We start from the raw sequence: 21,090 nt of genomic DNA, 5'->3' as shown, positions 1-21,090 counted from the left end.
CCCTGCAGAAAGGCACCAAGAATTTATCACCAGAGCAGAACTTTGGTGGAAATCCTGTTCAGTTTTTTGTGGAGGGGAGGAGAAGAGGGCTTTGCTCATTTGCTGCCATGGTGGCAGCTGAAGAGAGAAGCGCATCCAAGAGTCGTTCTTTTAAAGAGGGAGTTTTAGGGTGTCCAACTTGAGAGGTCTGGAACCAGCCCCCACTTTGTTTTACCATGCTGAATATTCCCCAAGTTGAAATGTCCCAAATAAAATACAGGCATTCTCACAAATTTATGTGAATATTTAAAGTGGCCTGAGTACAAATAAGATTACATTTCATTGCTTAGACTCCCCAGGCAAATGGCAAAATATCACCCAACAGCAGAAGCAGTAAACTTGGCAGTTTGAAACTATGGATATAAAAAGGTGTTGTACTCTGAGCCTGAACAAATATAGGTGTTTTAAGATTGGGTTGTATCTGTTTAAGTAAGAACCCAGAAAAACATCACAGCTGGTTAGTCTACTGAGAGACCTAGATTTCTGTCCAGCCATGATTTAGGGGGTTATTTCAGGAATGCTACTGCATGTTCCATTTTACTGCAAGTCAATTTTTCACTGTGTGCCTGGTTTTGGGGCGCAACAGCTGTCTCATCAGCCTCTTTTTTTTTTCTTTTTAAAGAAATAACATTAACAGTTAAACACCATTTGTGAAGTGATGTGGAAACAAAAGAGAGAACAGAACAACTTCTGGCAGCTGAATTCCACAAATACATCTGAACCAACGTGACCTAACAGTATCAGCAGTGCTTGTAATGGCAGTAAAAGACAGGGAGAGATGAAAAACTGGAGGAGGTGGCTGGTAGAAAGGATGTTAAGGAGGGTTGCACTCCTGTGTGCAACGGTAACAACAGTGATTCAGTACAGCAACTGCAGCACACCTCCACTGAAGGAGCTTGCTTTCTGAGTAACTCTCATCTGTACCTCCTTGTTTTTCACAATTAAGGCAAGGGGGAAAAAAATGTAAAATCTTTCCAAATGCAACTTGCAGCTGCCTTTCCAAATCAGTATGAACAGTGGAGCTAAGTTTTCAGTTCTGCTCAGTTGCTCACTGAGAAGCTGACTGGGATGGGGCACGTAAAGAACTTGCTCTCTCTAGCGGGATTTCCAAGCAGGTCAGACTTCCCACTGAAGTGAGTTTGACTTGCTTAGACAACCCACTGGATGCCTTTCTGCTTATTGAGCTCCTGAAGACTTCTATACACCTCACCCAAGGAGACAAAATATCACTGTAAGATCTAAGGCACATGCAGCTGCAGCCTTTTGACTTCAAGGACAGTCAAACGAGCACAGGAGCAGGCTGTGCAGGGGGGCTGTGCAGTCTCCCTCCTTGGAGGGGCTCAGGACCCCACTGGACAAAGCCCTGAAGTCCTGACAAGTGCACGTGCACAGGCTGTCACCTCTTTGGGATCACAGGTTAGGATTCATGCCTATGAATGAGAACCAGCCATTCCCTTCTTCATTCCTAACATTAAGGACTTTTTTACATATCATATGATGCTGTACGAGCAGCTCCAAGACCCCGCGAACCTATGAGCAGCTCCAAGACCTTGCAAACCTCTGTGCCTGTTTTAAATACTGCAACATTTTTCCTTCATTCTCTATCATCTAAGATGTCCAATACATTAAAAATGAGCAAGAGAAGGAGGAGGCATTCCTCTTTTGTCACTCCATACATGATGTAGGTAAGAGAGGACATTTGGAGGAGCTAGCATTGCACCTTCTGTCAGTGGTAGGGAAGAGAAATCCCGTTTGCTTCACCCCTTCTTTGGTGTCATCGTGCAAGCTTCAGATCTTCTAGTTTTTTTCTTTGCAAATATATCCGGGCCCAAGCATAGCTATCATCAGTAGCACAGTTGGGGGGAAAAAGCCCACAAAGCAGAATGCATGATCGACAGGTCATTTTTGTTGTCGTACAGGCAGGCCTTGAAACTTGCCAAGTTCGGTAAACCTGTGGGTACACATTAATGAACAAGCCCTGCCAGGGGTCAGAAGGTAATTTGCTTATTGTGTCAGGTGGACCTCATGATATTTTCTTTTCTGTAACATACATAAAAGATCTTGTCACAAGCACAGACCTCAGTGCTCAGTTCTCAAAGCACAGGTGGGAAAGAAGGAGGTAGAGATCAGCTGGGAAACTTGCACCAACCTCGTGGAACTTGTGTCACACAGAATCACGGACCTGCTGAGGTTGGAAGGGACCTCTGAAGATCATTGAGTCCAATCTTCATTTCTCAAAGCAAGGTCAACTTGATCAGGGCTGTGTCCAGTTGGGTTTTTAATATCTCCATGGAGAGATATTTCACAGCTTCCTTGAGTGCCTCTTCCAGTGTTTGGCCACTTTCACAGTGAAAATTATGTTACTTAAGTTTAAATGTAATTTCCTGTATTTCAACTTGTGTCTACTGCCCCTTGTCCTGTCACTGGGTACCACTGAGAAGTCTCTGGATCCGTCATCTTTATTCTTCCTCATCAGGTATTTATACACATTGATAAGATACCCCTGAGCCTCCTGTTCTCCAAGCTAAACAGTCCGAGCTTTCTCAGCCACTTCTTGTGTGAACGATACTCCAAGCTGTTAATGACCTTCATAGCCCTTTGCTGGACCTGCTTCAGCATGTCCATGTCTGCCTTGCACCAGTGAGCCTAGAACTGGACCCAGCGCTCCAGCTGTGTCTCACCACAGAGCAGAGTGGGAGGATCACCTCCCTTCACCTGCCTAATGCAACTCAGGGTGCCATCTACCTTTGCTGCTGCCTCATGTGCAGCTTCTTGTGACACCCTGGGATTCCAAAGGCCTTTCATGCAAAGCTACTCTCCAGCTGAGCAGTCCCAGGCACCTCTGCAGTCCCAGTCCGGGAGAGCTGCACCCTCCCGGGGAATCCGGGGCTGTATCCAGTGCAGTGCCAGGGCGGCTGCTCCACGTGGTGCTGGGGATTGTGCCCTGTAGCACATCACCACCATTGCTCAGCACGTGCACACTGTCAGCAGAGTTTCCAGGGAATCCACAGGCCTTCTTTTGACATCTGTATTGGGCTTATGTGGCAAGGTTGTGGCAGTGAGGGGCTGCAGGGCTGGCTTCTGTGAGAAGACAGCTGCCAACAGCATCCTGGCTTGTATCAGGAATAGTGTGGTCAGCAGGACTAGAGAAGTGATCGTGCCACTGTACTCGGTGCTGGTGAGGCCCCACCTTGAATACTGTGTTTAGTTTTGGGCCCCTCATCATAAGAAGGATATTGAAATACTAGAAAGAGTGCAGAGGAGAGCAACAAAGCTGGTGAGGGGCCTGGAGCACAAGTCTGATGAGGAGCGGCTGAGGGAACTGGGGCTGTTCAGCCTGGAGAAAAGGAGGCTGAGGGGAGACCTGATCGCTGTCTGCAACTGCCTGAAAGGAGGTTGTAGCATGGAGGGGGTTGGTCTCTTCTCCCAAGTGGCAAGTGATAGGACAAGAGGAAATGGCCTCAAGTTGTGCCAGAGGAGGTTTAGTTTGAATATTAGGAAAAAATTCTTCCCATAAAAGGGTTGTCAGGCATTGGAACAGGCTGCCCAGGGAAGTGGTGGAGTCACCATCCACCGTCCCTGGAGGTGTTTAAAAGGCATTTAGACGAGGTTCTTAGGGACATGGTTTAGTGCTTGAGCTAGGTTATGGTTGGACTTGATGATCCTGAGGGTCTCTTCCAACTGAAATGATTCTACGATTCTAAGACACCAGGAGCTGCCTCCATGTCAGACAGAGACAGCTCTATCCATCTCCTAGATGGATCTGCTGCTGGCCAAAGCCGAGCCCATCATTGATGCTGGTGGTGCCTCTGTGGTACATGTTTCAGAAAAGGTAAAAATGCTGCACAGTAGCAACTGAGAGAGTAGAGTGAGAAAATGTGAGAGAACAGCCCTACAGACACCAAGGTCAGAGCAGAAAGAAGGGAGGAATGCACCAGGAACAGGAGCAGAGATTCCCTTGCAGCCCGTGGTGAGGCCGGCTGTGCCCCTGCAGCACATGGAGGTCCACAGTGGAGCAGAGATCCACCTGCAGCCCGGGGAGGACCCCACACAGGTGGAGAGAAGCCAGGCTGGAGCAGGTTTGCTGCCAGAACCTGTGGCCCTGTGGGGGACCCAGGCTGGAGCAGTCTGTTCCTGAAGGATGGCACCCTGCAGAAAGGACCCACGCTGGAGCAGTTTGTGAAGAACTGCAGCCCGCAGGAATGACCCACGTTGGAGCAAGGGAAGAGCATCAGGAGGAAGGAGCAGTGGAGATGAGGAATTAGGGACTGACTGCAAGCCCCGTTCCCCTTTCGCCGGGGATTCTAGAGTGATGCTGAGCCTGGGAAGACGGGAAGGAAGAGGAGGTTTTATCTTGTTTTATTTCTCACTTTCCTACTCTGTTATTAATCGGCAATAAATTTAACCTCCTAAGCCGAGCCTGTTTGGCCTATGTCAGTACCCGGTGCGGGATCTTTACTCCCGCGGAACCCCAGGGCCGGGCCGCACCGCAGCCCAGGCAGCCCGGCCGGAGCCCCGGCAGCGCTGCCCCCGCACTGGCCCCGCGCCCTGGCCACGCAGCTGCCGCCCGCCGGGACGAGCGACCTGCCCCCGGGTGCCCGTCACGGCCGGCGGGCGGGACCTCCGGCAGAGGCGGCGCCGCCGCGGGGAGGGCGGCCCAAGGTCGGAGCGGGGCTGGCGGGGCGAGGCCGGGCGCTGCCTGCGGCCTGCGCTGCCCGCAGATGGAGTACGACTGGCTGGGCTTCGGCTACGCGGCGCTGGTGGCGGCGGGCGGCGTCGTGGGCTACGCCAAGGCAGGTGGGTGCCGGCAGCGGCGGCGCGGGGGCTGGCCCGGCTTCCCGGCCTGCCCGCAGGCAGCGCCCGGCTCTGCTTCGGCCGGCCCGGCGGCGGGTGTCCCAGCGCTTCGCGGGGAAGGGTTGTTTCGCTGCCGGGCCGGCGTCCGGGGCTTAAATCCCGCCCTGGGAGCTGGCGGGGTGTCTGCCGGCGCCGCGGGGGGCTGCCGCCTCAGCCGGGGCCGCGGGGAGTTCGGGTGCCCGGGCCCGGTCTTCCGCGGGGAGTCACCCCGGCAAGCTGCGCGAAACCCTTGCTGCATGGAAACGGTGCTCGGCCGAGGCCTGCGAAGTACCGTACTAGTAAAAGCAACTCTTCTCTTTGGTTTAGATTGGCTTTGTGGTTTACGTTTTTTAAAATTTTTATTTTTTTTTTTTTTTTTAGTAGTAGTGAATGCGAACTTGCAAGTGGTTTTGTTTGTTTTGCAGGCTCGCTTTATAAGTGCACTTTCACTAACTGCTTTATCTTCTGTTTTATTCAAGGCAGCACCCCTTCTCTCGCAGCTGGTCTTCTCTTTGGTGGCTTAGCAGGACTGGGTGCCTACCAGCAGTCCAAAGATCCAAAGAATGTCTGGCTTTCCCTTGGTAAGTTTACTCAGCGCCCAAGGACTAAGCATTGCTGCTAGCAGTGGGAGCAGTAACCTTTTTTCTAGCACATTTCAGCCTGTCTGTGCCCTTTTATTTATACAAATGTTTTAAGCAGTGGCAAGGCCTCCTGCCCATAGCCAGGAGGTATTTGTGTAAGAGCACAGTACCTGATTCCAAGACCTAGGTCACCCTTCTGGAAGCCAGAGTTGGTGAGAAAAAACCATCTCCTCTGCCAGACAAGATAACCATGTTAAACTAATGTAGGCACAGGAGAAGTACATGAAAAATGTTTGGTTGTGGTGCAGCATTTTTAATTTATGGTCATAGAACAGGCATTTTAGCAACAGTGACAGCACTGTGACAAGTAGTACGTGGCTTTGTGGAATATTGGTTTGCACAAGCATCTCAGAAGAAGAACAGTATATGTTTTAATGCATCATATGCTGTGGAAGAAACAGTCTGAAGTATGTAGAAGAAAGGAGGGAATGATATATTCTCCTTGCTTGTGGTAGATGGGACAAGAAGTCGTGGGCTTAGCTTGCACTTAACCCTTTGAGTGAAGCAGAAGGATAAAATGACAGTGGAAAGTATTATGAAGCACTGGAAGAAATCGGGTGAACCTCAGGTACTTCCACCACTGCAGGACTTTAATAACTGGATTCCATCTATTCCATCAGGAATAGATCTCGCCTTGTGCACTAGGTTAGCCTAGATGACCTCTTGAGGTTCCTTCTAGTTCTGTAACTACGCTGTAGTATTATTAGCGTTATGATACTATAGCATTACAGTGATTTAAGACTATTTCAAACCAATAGGACTTGATCATGTAATTTGCTGAAAGGCTTTATGAAGCCCCTGGTAGATACTGCAGAGGACCAAACTGCCTCATCAGTAAGGAATTAAAAGTAAAACAGCTTAATGTGAAGCAAACTTTCCACTTCTGGACTTTCTCCTCCACTCTGGTATGTTGTGGGCGTGGCTGTGCATCTCCAGCATGAGTTTGTGGCTCCCACTAAGCTTTAGGTTGGTCACAGTACATCAAGGTAGAAATCCAGAAAAAGAATCTTGATAGAATATCTTTAGAATATCTTTTGTGCTGTCTGATGCAAACAAACTTGAAGCTTTGGAGAAAGATATATAACACCTCCACCTGCCTTTTGAGGAAACAATGGCCCTGTAACTTTTATGTGAATATCAGTAGGATTATTTTTCTGGACTTGGAGATTAAATGATTTGGAGTAATGCTCTTTCAATTTGATCCCTTAGATTGCTTTCTGTTTGCTAATTCATATTTTCTGATGGTGGTGTTTTATTTTTAGTTGTCATATTTAGTGCCACTTCCCAGTTCAGAATGTCACAGAGAAACTGTAATATTTACCTCCCACATATGGAACTTTGTCACTGTCCCACCTTTCTGGGAGTTTTAAGCCTATCTGTATTGAAGGAAATAATCCTTCTGCAAATAAAGAGAAAGCGAGGGAGAGTTAATCTGCCCAGAGGATTGGAGGTTGTGGGCGATTAGGTAGCGGTCTCAACTCTGATGAGATCTATGTGCTTCTAACGAGCAGTGGAACACACTTGCCAAAGCTGCTGAGAAGCTTGCAACAGCTCTACTGTTTAACAAAAATAAGTGACATGTCTGTGTATGGTTCCTCGTGTTCGTGTCCGTAGCCATAGGCCTGTTTGGTTGGCCCTGCTCAATGCCCAAGCGTTGCAGCACTGCGCTGGTATTTCTATTCCAAATGGTTCTGACTGGGCTTCTTTTCAACAGTGGCGTCTGGAACCTTGTCTGCTGTTATGGGAATGAGGTTTTACAACTCCAGAAAAGCAATGCCTGGGATAATTGCTGGTGCCAGGTAGTCACCTGTCTTTTGTTCTTGTCTGTATTTTCAAGTAGGCATTTTATTTAACTTATTTGTGGATTATATTGTTTTAAAAATGTTATGTGGTAAGTTCTGTGAAAAATGAAATCTTACGGTAGAGTTCAGCTAAATGAAATCATGTCAATATTTCCTCCCTTCTTGTTCTTTATGGGATTTTTGCCTCCCTCCTTTTTTTTTTTCTTTACAATGATTGTTCTATTCAACAGTTTACTGATGGTTGGACGGCTTGGATTGCAGATAATGGAAAAGCCTCTTAAGCCATAAGTCTGCATGAAGTCACTTGAAGATATGTGATTGAGAAGATTGAAAATGCGACTGCCTAAATGTGCTACACAAAAGTGGAAAAGGCACTGCTGTCTGTATGTTGTATTTTTCATATCCTAATGCAAGTGATTTTTGTCTTAAAAGACTGACATTGAGAACCCTTGTTACGTCTTCCAAAATAGTATTTTCCTTAACGTTTTCTGCTCTGTGAAGCAAGAAAATATGAGTATAGCATTAGTTTAGCTTCTGGTCCTGCAACTTACTGTAGGCAACGACCTCTGGGCACTTGCATACAGATAGTTGCAGGATTGAAGCTTAAATGTACATTTGGACCTGTCATTCTAAAATAATCTGTACCTCTAAAACAAGGGGAGAGGAGTTGCCAATTTTTCACTAGTAATATAACAAACATGTTTATTACATTACCTCTCCCCTTCTGCTTCCCTGCAAGTTTATCCATCATGTTTGTTTTCCCAGCACTATGCATTAGAACTTGGTCTCAAAAAACACAATCATGGAGCAGGCTATCAAGGTTCTGCTGTAATACAATGAATGCAAACCTGTTACTTGCAAGCAAAAGTGCCCAGCCAAATGTCACTAATTTCACTTTTACAGATTATTATTCATAAATCAAAAATATGCTTTATTAGATAATGCTGAATTGTAGGCATAGCTCTTGCATTTCATGAGAATTAAAATGTTATTATAAATAAACCAACAGATTATTATTACAAAAATTTGTGTTCTACACAACTATTTTTTTTTTTTTGGTAGTTGTTCGTCTGGGTTGATACAGTTTAGTGCCTTTCTGGCAAGTGTCTGAATATATTTATCAACATAGATTGTAGAAACTATCTCTATGCCATTCCTGAATCTTGTGAATTGTAAATATAAAAATCCCATGAACTGGGAGGAAGTGTAGAGAACAAAAGCATACTAACCATATATTCAGACAAGTGTTAGGTTTTTTTTTTTGAGAGGAACCATCTATTTCAGATTTGAAAAATGCTCTATGAAACTTTATTTAAAGACTGAAGGGCTCAGTTGATCAGCCTTTGTCCTCAGTTGATTCCCTTGATGCCTGAAATCAGTGTAAATATAAACCTGCCATGCAGAAGTAATCCTGTGAGCTACACATGGATGGTAATGTATCCCTTTTCTGGTCTCCTTTAACCAATCTCCCTTTCTGCACTGATCCTGAGCTTCCATTTCCTCAACCTTTCTTCTTGGTGGATGGTAAGAAAGCAGGGAATTGGACTGATGCACTTTTAAACTCTTAGACCAAAGTGTTAAGGCTTGCTGCTGTTCCATGAGCTTTGGGAAAGCTGTAGCTTGAATTGAGAACTGCTGGTAGAACTCGTTACCACTTTTCATTTTCAGGAGAAACAGTAGTAATCCAGATAAATGGATGAAATAAAAGCTTGAGTCTTACTTATTTTTTAGCCCCTTGGAACTTTATCAGCATATACTACATTTCTTAGGCATTAGATGGCATTTCTGCACTAACAGTTCAGTGTATGTCAATGGCTCTGAGCTAAAATGACTGTACAAAGCCTATTAGCCTCTTATTACTGTTTTTTCTTGCTCTTTGCGAGAAGAATTTAACACTTACCATGCTTCGATTATGGAAAGGTAAAGGCTATTATGGTTATGTCAAAGCCATTCCAATGTTCATTAGCATATGGTAAGGACAGCATGTTTCTTCTTGCCGTATTTAGTGCCATAAATAGTACCTATTTGTTTTTCTGCTCTAGGTGCCTTATGGACATGTGAGCTATGGACACATTATCAGTTAATTCCTTGACCAGACTGTGATTTAACTAAGTCACTGGCATCTTGTACTAGAGATGAGTGATTTTTTTTTTTTTTTTTAAATTATCAAACTAGTGCATTTATGCCTGTTATAGAAAGTCTGAGGTTGTCCTTCATTGCCATAGTGAGTTACACATATATTCTACAGATAAATAGCATAGGGACATGTGTTAGTACTAAGGGAATGACATACTTAAGCCTCGACCAATGGCAATTGAATTAAAGTCACTGGTGCATTACCAACCAGATATCCCTATCCTTATATAGCTCTTCCAGTACTGACATTTTCTTAAGGTGCAGTTTTTGTAACAACATACTTGACTTTTTGGTACAAATGGTTTAGATTAAATTGATGTAAATTAACGTAACCCATATATTATGGCACATGAGGTCAACAACAGGCATTTAAATTTTTATATGCAGTTATAAAAGCAATACAAATACATTTATTTTTTACAGTGCTTAATCATTAACAGCTTTACATCTTTAAAGAACATACTCATTTTGTACTTAAAATGGCAGGTTTAATGTAACTACTAAATCTAAAGCATCTATTCTAAATGCAGCTGTTAACAGAAGTAGCCTAGTTCAACATCCTAAAAACAATTAATTGTATATTGTGAGGTCCTTTGTGGGATATTACTATAAAACTTAGCATAGAAACCAGACAAAGTACTTAATGAGCATATAAACAGTGAGGTATTGCATTATTAAAGTTTGCATGTGTTTTCAGGTACCTAAGTTGGCCTTTTAAGGTCTAAACCAGAAAGCAGAAGAACAGCCCAATATCGTTCCTTGTGCAGCTTATTCAAATTCTGTAGTTTAGTTTGATCACCCGATAAAGACATGTAGAAAGACGAGTTTATTGATAAGTTAGGCCTTTTTGGCTAATTCACCCTTAAAATGACTGACAGACTGCAGTGATTCAGGCTCCTTAAAATGTCACTGTGACACTCCCTTGCAGGACAGATATAAATCTCCACAGATCTTCACCCAAAAATGGTCGTTAAGTTAATTATAACAGTAGCATCTAATTTTTAGGTTTCATTACAGCTTGGTGAGGTAAGTCTACCACTTAATACTTGTTTAGCTATTTTCCAATATTGCTACATCATTCTATAGCCTTACATGAGCCAAGTTTTTAGACTTTTCTTTGTGTAGTATTTATCAGTGGATTGCTCATGTCCCGCTACAAGGAGCTAAGTTCTCATTGCTATTATGCATATTTGCACATTACAGACCCTAAGTAACTCTTCGGTACAAGTGAGTTCTGAAATTCTTGTATGGGAGTGTGGTGGTCTTCACCAAGCCCCATCTGTGCTTTCACTCTCATCTTTTTGGTGAGGAAGCAGCCTAATACCTGAAAGCTTGGTGCTGCTCTGCTTTAGCCCTGCTTCTAGCTGCTTGGGTACATGAAGGCAAACATAAGCCAATAGTGGATGTTGAATTGGGTGAACAACCATAACTTGTTTTAGGAGTATGATGGTAGGAGATCCATCTAGAAAAGCATGTCGAGTGAAATCTGCTTCTCAGTAGTTTTGGCAATATGCTTTATACAATACTTCAACAAATCCTACTTTATAGCCAGTTTTTTACATGGTATTATATTCTTCCACAGGTAGCAGAACACAAGGTCTTTTTTTCTTCTTTACTATTGCATAGTCTTAGGAGAAGTTTAAGCAAATAGTTTTCCAGTGCAGGAGAACTGAACACAGCTCACATAATATCTATACCTGATGGCGTTTTCTATCTGTTTCCTCCATATTTGGCCACCCAGTCTGTTCTTCCATGTACTGGCTGAATAGTTGGTGGGCGATTTAAAATAGTAATGTTTTTTGCCGCTGAATTGAAAGTAGGACCTGGTAACTGAGCATGAACAGCTTTGGTTTTCCAGGAATAATCTGAAAGGAACAAGAACCGAGAATTAGTTATGACTCAACAGGTATTTCACTCTTTTACAAATAAAAGAATGAGAGCTTAAAGATGACTTGGGGTACGCAAGGATGCTAATGCAGCAGGATGCTTTGGTCTCTGAAATGCTCTCTATGCTTGTTTTCAGATAAGGTGAATGTTTCCCATAGTTTGTGTATCTTATTAGTAATCCTCATCCACTGGATACTTGCTTTGCAACAATCCTTTGAGAAGACATCGAGACTGAAATTCAGTGTGTATGTCTACAATGCTGCATCTTCTATTACAAAATGGCTACAGAGTGGAAGTGTTCTTTCCTCTATCTCAAATATTTGAAAAAGCATATAATTATAACATCACTAAACTTAACTAAAACCCAGAAAGCCTAGACGGATGGACAGCTTCTGGAGACCCTCTTGTTCCTTTTAAGATTTTATGCCTTTCAGTGCCCTCCTGCTTGGCTGAGAACTCCTGGTGTACCTTACCTGGTCATGAGCCCTTTTCATCTCTGTTTCCCATTTCTCTATCAACTTCACAGGATCTGTTCTAAGCCCCTTATATTGGCATCCACCTGGTATTAGTGCACTACTATATTCCCAGCCTTTTTTTCTCAGATTTCCCCTTTCTGCATGTCAGACAGTCACAGCTTCCTCAAGCTTCCTGTGATTTAAGTTCCATGTTCATCACCAATTCTGCTATTCTCCCAGGCCTTTAAGGTCAATCATTTGGGACCTCTCTTATATATAAGAAAAAATCCTATTAGGATTTGTACATATAAGAAATACATATACGTGCTAATACCTTACCATTATTTCCTAAAGTATGTCCTGCCCCTTCCATTCCTACTTTCTTAGTTTAGTCATCTTTTATTAGGTATTACTGATTGTTTGTTTGGTTGTTTTTTTTATTATTAACATGTTACGGATTTTTTTCATGCCTATGTATCATTCTGTTTCTTATGGAAAATGACCTACTTTTGGTGGCATTTCTCAACAGTGAGTTGAACCCACTCAGGAACAGGTGAAGATCAAGACATTTAAAAAGAAGGAATCTCAAGGAACTGAAACTGGAGGTCAGGTCTCCACCTCTTTGAAAACTAATATTGTTCCTTTTTATTGTAGGCTGGCATTCTCTATCATTCATCAGCAAGTATGATTCCAGCCTAATCTCTCTTGGCAATGAAGGTCACTTTTCTCGGGTCTTGGCATTGCATTTTCCTCAGAGAAATTGATCTTTTATACTACATTAAATTATTTAAATTATGGCATTACAAAACTTAACAAATGAAGAGAGCAAAAACAATTGAGAGCATAACTTATTTCAAATGTTTGGATAACACAAAGCAAAGGGTCACCAAAAATGTTAATGTTCAAATATTGTCAGATGGGAGATAAAAAACCTGCTATTTGCCTTCAACCTTATCGCTCTTCCCATGCAAGTCTGCAGAATTTAGGCTAAATATGAGGGGTTTAGCAATAGGATTCTTGCTCTTCTCCGGGACATGGAAGAGTCTCTTAATTGACCTCCCATCTGCCAGCCTTTCTGAGTTTTACTACACATTTTCCATTTCTAATTACAGATTAACAGTGCATCTATTTCCCTTTGGATCACTGCAAGTAATTCCTTTTCATTCTCGCTGTTCACAGCAGTCTAGAGATAGTTGCAGATTTTGTCTTCCTGTGAACTTCTTGATCCACACACTGTGACAAATTAAAACTCTCGCAACTAAGTGCAGCTCCAGCCTTCCCTGGTGGGTGTCTGGTCAACTCAGAATATGCATACATCTAAGCGTATGTTGTATATGTGTGCCATCTCCTTTCTTCCCTCCCTCCCTCTCTCCTTCTCAGAAGTCACTTGTAAGTTCCTAAGGGGAACAAGTAATTAAAAAGAGCAAGTCAGCAAAAAGACAACATTATTAAGCAGGACCATATCCGATTGGTCTGCCGTAGGCCCTTTAGTTAAACAATTCACAATTAGTTTAGGGCCTTGCTCTTTCCTCTGAAGTGTGCTGTTGCATTTGGACAACAGCCCTAAATCTTCACTCACAAAACAGTTTCTCCTATGTCCTGAGCACTTCTGTTCATCTTCTCTGAATCACAAACGTACCAACAAATAAGGTGCTCAGAATGTCATCCATACCATGGGAATGGTTACATTCAGAACAGATTTCACGTTGTTTTTGATGGATGAATAGAAGAGTCTTTTAATGTGTTTGTTAATGCAATGTACAGCTACATCATTACTGTATCATAACTATTAAAAACTGGTCATTTGCATTCTCTTGTTTGGCTTTTACCTTCTGTAATGTAGCAACATTGAAAGTTTCATTTCACAAAGCACTCTTGTGATATTTCAGGGGTACAAGTGTAGTGTCATATACCATATCTGCAACGTTATTTCTGAATTTACTAGGTCACTTGATAAAGATCTTTGCCTTTTTTGAAATTGTTGAGGCCACTGTAGGCATGGATCATCATCGTTCAATTGCATTAAGTGACATTAAAGACCCACCCAAGACAGCCCCAAGCTACATGAAAATCACTGTCAATAAAGTTCCTCTCAATCCACTCAAATATAAGGCTTTTTTTAAAAACTTGAAATTATCTATTTTGCATACTTTACAGTTGGTGACTGCACCAATTCCTACTACCTGCATAAATCATGGATTTATATTTGTGTCCAGTCTACATGACCATTTACTATAGAGTTGTGGAGTTACATATTTTTACAATTCTGCTTAGCCCTTCACCACTAATGAACAGTAGCTTAGCAAGTGGTCCAAACCTTCTAGAACTACGAATTATTTGCAGCTTTATTTTCTTTTTTATCTAACAAATAATAGTAGCAATAGTTTCTCAGGGTATCAGGACTGCCTCTAGACACCTACATTCAATTGACTTACATTAAGAACAATTTATGCCCCAAAATTTTATTTAAAAACCTTGAAGAAAGGGCTCATAAATCTTTCAGGAAGCATGGGAAATTAACATTTCTCTTTGTTTCAGATATGTATGGTAAAAGGATGTGTCTTACCTGATACAGGTGCACCAAGAGGAGCTAGCTGTATCCGTTGTCCAGCTGATCCAACTTCTTTTTTATGAAAGGAAGGGACATATACTCCTGATGGGTTGTAAGCAGCACCACTCACAAAACCGGGATTTCCTGTTGACGTAGGAGAGTTTTAGTATTTTCAGTTGCATTCAGAAAACCTTGCCTACTTATTATAGTCACTTCAAAATACATTTGCAGTACCACAATAGTGAGTGTTCTATAAAAACTCCCTAGTGCTTGTCTGTTTTAAAAAAGAAAAAGTATATATTAGTTATTTGCTTTGTATATTGGTTGGACCTTTTACAGCAACTAACAGGCTCGCTAAGTTGCATTTCCAGTACCTCTGATCTGCAATTCAGCAGGAATAAAGACAACAGAGCAGGATGGACATTTCATTAGTACTTATATTAAACTCAGACCACACAGAAAGGTTTACACTGAGTTTTAGAGAAAGGCACGATCTTACCTTTACTTACAGCTACTTGCTTTATTGGAAGATGGTTAAAGCATTTCAGTATTTGAAAACTAGCACTCAAAGATATTCTTGTGCTCAACATGTTCGGCCTACATCTATCTAAAATAATGGAACCAAACTTCTGTGGGAAGTGGTGCACCACTTGAGGTTGACTTTGCTGGTTCCAGTGTTAAAGGCCTGCTACAAAAGTCAGACCCAATTACCCTCTTTCTTTAACCCTGGTTATAATTTTATTGTGCATAGTTTTGGTCCAGATCTTTCTTCAGAGCAGTGCTACCTTGGAAAGGCTGCCATAACCATCCTCATCTGGAAGCTACGAAACATCGTGCATTTACACACAAAATTATTACTGAAATTATCATCCAAAGGCAGAGGGATCTGTCACAATACTTAAGACTCCCTGCACCAAGAAAATTTCTTCCTCTTCCATGTCTGTCATCACTTGGGACAGTGTTAAGACTGTGCTGGCACAGTGTCCAGAGAGAAATGCTTTTCTCTAGTGGTATGGTTCTGTATTGAGTAGTAGTAAATTTGTGAACTACAAGGCCATACACAGTTTTAATTTGACCTTTATCAAGTGTGAACATTTTTATCATATTAATATTCAGTATGGTTTCAATGATAGTTGCAGTAAAACATGCAATATCTCAATCAACGGTTTTTCTGTCTCCTAAATCTCTGGCCTCAGTGCAATCCCAAAATGTTCCTCTTCCCACAAGCACTCCTTCTGTGATAATTTTAGAGCTCAGAGCAGTGGATCTATAAGCTTCAAAATTGGTCATCTACAAACTCCAAAAGGTATCCTCAGCTAATTTCAGCTATGTCGGGTCATTGCACACCTCCCTGTTCAGTAGCATTAACAAAAAGCATTCAGCTAACTCAGTTCTGTCAGTCTCCCCAAACTGTCACTTCTATCAGTCCCACAAATAGTTGGTTCTCAATGTGGCTTCCCGGTGTCCATTTGATGCCAGTCTCCAGCAAAGAAAGACGCAAAAGTCCTGGTTCAAAATACAACTTTAATAAAGTATTCTAATAAAATTTAACTTTCTTGTAGTCTTTCACTTGTTCTTCCTTTTCAGGAATTTCCCTGAAAAACAAAAGCAACACAGTTTTAGTGGTTCGTTCACCTGCCTGTGCACATACACACATTTTCTTATTCCTCCAGTTCCTATTTATTTCACTGGGAGTGGTTCATAGATCTAACAGCTGAGTAGTATACTTTAAAATTCTGAGGTCTGAAAATAAGAACATAACAGGCCTCAATGAATACAACCTCAAAAAGACTACTTCTGTCTACTTCTTATCCACAGCTCAGCAAAGCTGCCTATCTGTCAAAAATCGCTCAACCATTTTTTGGTTCTCCTTACCTCTCAATGTCCAATGTCCTTTATGACCCCTTCTGCAGGAAATGGAAGAGTGCAGCCAGGAGGAACAGACTTAGCGAAACAGAGAGGTCTGGAGAGCTGGTCTTTTGTTGGATGAGAACAAGGGAAGGAGGAAAAAGAAGTTCAATATAAAAGAATAATTACAAATAAAAAAAACCCAAACAACTTTTGAAGAACACAGTTCCTTACCTCTAACCACTACTGTCCAAAAGAAGAGGTTCTTGCTATAGAGGTATTCATCCATCAGGCAGCCAGGAGGTCTGGCAGCAGGTGTACAGGCAAGCACTCATGGCCATGATGTCAGCAAGTGTAACCATGGCCCAAGCTGTATCCCCTACCTCAAACAACACGGACCTGATTCTTCATAAAGGATAAAGTCATTGAATTGTTTGAGCTGGGTAGAGAGTTCAAACAACCCTATGAATAGTTGCAATGAGACATATCACACAGGCAGTACATGCCAGAGGGAACAGGAACTGGGGCAGAGGTGAAACATTCCAGCAGCTTTACAATACTCATAGTGAACTGTGTGTTTAGACCTGACTTTCCAACCTCTTACACTACAGTAAGTCCACCAAAATCTGTGCAGTCACAGTGCTGTAAAATCAGTGTAACAGATGGAGAATCTGAATGCAGTCAATGCTGCAAGTCCCATGTGCTGTTAAGAACAAGCAGCCCTTTAGGAGAAATGCCTATGCTGCTGCTTTAGGATCGCTTCTTCACCATTATCCAGCAACACTGCAGTGACATGCTATAAATTATTATTAGGGTAATACAATATTCTCTGTCTTTTAAAGCACGGTAAGTGCCAAGAGTCCAGAAGAAGTCACAATAAAGAGAGCAAGGTTTGACAAAATTGATTACAAGTGAAAATGAAGTGTATGATCATCCAGAATCTGCATTGCAAGTGCAACTTTTACAAGAAAATGTAAAACATAAATATGAAATGTGCAAAGAACCAGGCTATAATGGCTACAAATTACCTTTTGGATCCTCTAATTTTTCATTCAATCTTTCTTTGCATGATAGCTTTTCAATAGGTATAATTAAGTTCTCATCTGTAGACAAGGAAAATGAAGAAAAAAGATGGAAAGACAGAAGTTTAGAAAAGGCATACTAAGAAGCCAGCTAGGTGATGTAAAAGAAATGAGGGAAAACAAAGCAAGAAAGAATAAATATCTGACATTTTTATAACTATAATGTCTAATTCCTATGTTTTATCAAGCAGGAAATGTTACTCTAACTAGTTACCTTACAAGGTCCTTCCTAATAAAGGAATAAAAATGTGATTTAGCAACAATGCAATCACATTCCAGCCATACATAAATCCAAAGTTTAAGCACTCAGGTGTATCTACAAAGTCGACTGATCATAACCTTCCAGTTCTTCATAAAGCATTTGTAACTATTTGCTCTTATTTCACCTTAGGGCAATGTTGTGGATGAGAAAGAAAAAAAGCCATGTAAATAAACTAACCATAGTTATTTAAACAGTAAACAGCACAATGTCAGCTTTCAATGCCGTCAATACAAAAAAAGAAAACATACATAATTTACGTGTTGTATTTCTGTGATCAGTGCTCCAGCTATCCTGGTTTCATGTGTGTCTGTCTTAAATGTTACTGCCTCCCCACTATATAAAACATCATGCAATTTAAGATACTGAAGGAAATAATGCCAAGTATTTTCAAACATACAAAATAATCAGTTTTAGGTTTTTTTTTTTTTTCTGTAAACATTTGGTACATACCCAAATTAAGCCAGTTAGACAAAAGCAGGATTTTCACCATTAGCATTCATCTTATTTTCAGTGCAATTCAGTAGGTAGATGTCTAGCTTACTGATGCATACTTTTGGAAACAGCTCTTTGCCTTTTTGTGCCTAATTCCCTTGCAAGACTATTTTATGAATATATTATTAATTCTGAGGCACCTAGATACTGTATTTTGGAAAACAAAAAGGTACATATGATGATTGATTAAATAAGTCTGTTCTATTCCATCAAAATTCTAGTAGGTGGTGTTATTTTTCCACTTCCTAAAATCTTTCACATAAATCTTTCACAAAACCTTTCACATAATTTCACATGAACAATTTACAGCTCACCAGACGTTCAGAGTGAAAAATCAGGTTTGTTGACACTGCAGAATGGCTACTAAAGTCCTCTTAAAAAAGGGTGCAGCATCTGCATGTAAGCAAACCTAAAATTCTTTCTGTACAGTTCACAAAACGTTGTACCAAAAGGCGCCTTATTGCTAGTTCCTTGCTGAAAATAAGGGGAGTTTTCATGCAGCAGAGTATTTAGGACAAGGCTGGTAGATTGTTAAAGACATCTTTAGAATATTAGGCAGTACTGTTATTACATGAGCACACCACCTACCACCTTGTTTTCATATGAGAGACCACTGTTCAATAGTGTTCCACAGCACACTGACCAGGCAGTAATGAGGCCAAACTATTTGCTTAAATTATTAGTAACACAGTAAAAATAATGGTCTAAGAGGACAATGGAGAAAATGTATCTTGACAGGACTTTATTATATAATATGGGCTGGCCTGTACTTTATGCTCTGAAAGCAAAAGACACAGTTTACATATGAAAAAGTTGTTATTTTAAGAGTCTGTCATTAAAACAAGAAAAAAAATGTTAGCCTGGAAGCTAAGCCTAACAACAGAAGTTAAACCAGATGGTCTTAACTAAAATAACTGAATAAAGTATAAGAAGACATAATGTGAAATTTTTAATTACACTTTTACCTGTAGTATTTCTGTTGAAAGTCACTCCTCCTCCAGCATGTGCGAGCGGTTTAGAAAACAACTGGTTGTTCCACGTTCCATGTGATCCATCTTTATTGACTGCCACTAAAGAAACACTTTTAGGGTTTACACCTTAGGAAACAAATTGTGAAAAATGTTATAAATATCGATTTTCAAACATAATGCAACCAATGAAAAATGGACATTTCTAGAACAGTAAACAGCACTGAATTATTTGTGGTATAATGTAAACACCATTCATGTAAAAGAACAATGCCCATGGACTAGGTTAGATTTTTCAGCCAAACCATGAAAACTAGAGACAGTAATTTAAGAAACATTATCTTCATGCTTTCAAGAGAACTTTTAAAAGCCTTTTTAGTAGAATTACTTGGTTTCTATAAAATCATAATCTCATTATTGATATTTTTGACTCACAAACAATTAACACAAATTAAATATACCTGTCAAAAGCCAGGGTTCTCAAGGTTGAAAATAAACTATCTCATCAACAGATAAATTAAAAAGTAGGACAAAGAGGTTTTTGTTACTTCAGCATGAGTATTACAAGAGTCAATGGGATTACCCAGCACGAAAACAGCTCCCAGATCTAGTGATAACAGAACTAAAGTAATATGGATAACAAATGTGCTCCTCGAAGCTATTATTCTCTTAAGTGCTGAAATTGTTTTTTACGTCTATGCCTTTCCCATTGAAAACTCTACTAAAACCAGTTAGACATTAGAAGCATGTTTAAAAAAGAATAAGAAATACAGATGAACTTTCCATTTATGTTACCTTTAGATAGGGAAGCTTCCCTCTCTCCCCATTTTTTTCTTTTTTTTCTCTTTTGGACTTAAACTGTTGAGTCTCTGGGCATCCTATTTAACATTCAAGGACTTATTTCATTTCAAAAGTCATCACTGGCCTAATGAATTCCTGAGAAAGCAGTGATACATTGTAACCCAAACCTTGCCCAACAATCAGGAATTCCTGTGCAAGTCACCTAAATTCTCATATGTGGATTACAGTAGAAGTCATGATACACTTACTGTAATTGTGCAAAGGATCATGGTAATAAAGATACTACATGAGACACCAAGGAAATAATTTGACTATAGAATATATTCAGAATACTAACTGAAGGAAACATTCCTTTTTCTTTCTCCTCCTTCCCATTCTTATTCCTAGCAATTACATAATTTCACGTTATTTTCCTGATAAAATCATCCAGATTTAGACTGAGCTATCTATTTCTAAGGAGGATGACTGCCTTGGGAAGGGAAGTGAGTGTCTGAATTCCTGCCAGTGTGAGTAGCTGAACACTTTTCCTAAACGCTTCCTACCAAGAAGGGGAACTGTGCTTATCAGAACTTTAGGTTAAAAAAACCCCCAAACCTCCTGATGCTGCAAACCTGAGAACTATTCACTACATATGTATTTATATATATGGATAGATTATTTAGTCCTCAGGCACACCTGCTTATGGGTCAATCAGGATATGTTCCTAGGAATCCAAGAGATGTTGGATTCATATTACTGAGGGTTTTACATGCTACTGGTCATAAGGGGGCCTATTAGCTTTTATGGTGTACAAGCAGTGTTGAGCTCCCTTCCACATTTACGTAGCCAGGAACTTCTGCATTGATTGTGATGAGACATTATGGGAAAGGCATTTAGTCCAAAACTTGTACATTTAGCCTGGTTACAAAAAGTGAAATTATCCAGTGTGAAATCTAAAGTTTAAATGTACTGTATGTAGATTGTTCACAGCTTGTATTTTCCTTATGTATTGACTTTTAGCCTTACCAGGTAGATATCTTGATTGTCTTAGATAGTACTGTTTTGCTGATGTATTTGATCTTCCAGAATCATTTCTCATCAGAACCTTATTTTCCCCTCCTGGCTGGATACAGTGTGAAGCTTTTGGTTCTGGCACACTGAAAAATCAAAATGCTCAAATAATGTGACCAACATCTCCAGCTCGGAATACCACAAGCAGACCCTAGCCTGAAGTGCTCTTCTCTTATCCTAGTTTCCTCAGTAGAATTAATTCCTACAAAGGAATAGCCAAATCTCATACCTCATGAGAGTTAA

General features: G+C 41.0%; 2 protein-coding genes across 3 annotated transcripts in view; one reads left to right on the top strand and one right to left on the bottom strand.

Annotated features, from left to right (window-relative positions):
• Positions 1-4,657: 4,657 nt before the first annotated feature.
• LOC135984757 (transmembrane protein 14C-like) lies at positions 4,658-8,340 on the top strand. The gene is made up of 4 exons (XM_065627257.1): positions 4,658-4,836; positions 5,352-5,453; positions 7,228-7,312; positions 7,546-8,340. The coding sequence occupies exons 1-4, from the start codon at positions 4,761-4,763 to the stop codon at positions 7,601-7,603; spliced, it is 321 nt and encodes a 106-aa protein (XP_065483329.1). The 5' UTR covers positions 4,658-4,760; the 3' UTR covers positions 7,604-8,340.
• A 1,603-nt stretch (positions 8,341-9,943) lies between these two features.
• The window catches only part of MAK (male germ cell associated kinase), a 29,437-nt gene continuing 18,290 nt past the window's right edge, over positions 9,944-21,090 (bottom strand). Inside the window, exons 11-15 of one of the 2 annotated variants that reach the window (XM_065627255.1) lie at positions 20,803-20,933; positions 18,994-19,125; positions 17,221-17,295; positions 14,360-14,488; positions 9,944-11,316 (exon numbers count right to left, since the gene is read on the bottom strand). In XM_065627255.1, the coding sequence (XP_065483327.1) occupies positions 11,162-11,316; positions 14,360-14,488; positions 17,221-17,295; positions 18,994-19,125; positions 20,803-20,933 (622 nt within the window). In that variant the 3' untranslated portion in view covers positions 9,944-11,161. The remainder of the gene's footprint in view (positions 11,317-14,359; positions 14,489-17,220; positions 17,296-18,993; positions 19,126-20,802; positions 20,934-21,090) is intronic. The other variant, XM_065627256.1, reaches the window with a different exon arrangement.

This window comes from Caloenas nicobarica, chromosome 2, assembly GCF_036013445.1.
Source record: "Caloenas nicobarica isolate bCalNic1 chromosome 2, bCalNic1.hap1, whole genome shotgun sequence".
Taxonomy (NCBI): Eukaryota; Metazoa; Chordata; class Aves; order Columbiformes; family Columbidae; genus Caloenas; species Caloenas nicobarica.
This window is presented reverse-complemented; position numbering and strand designations above follow the sequence as displayed.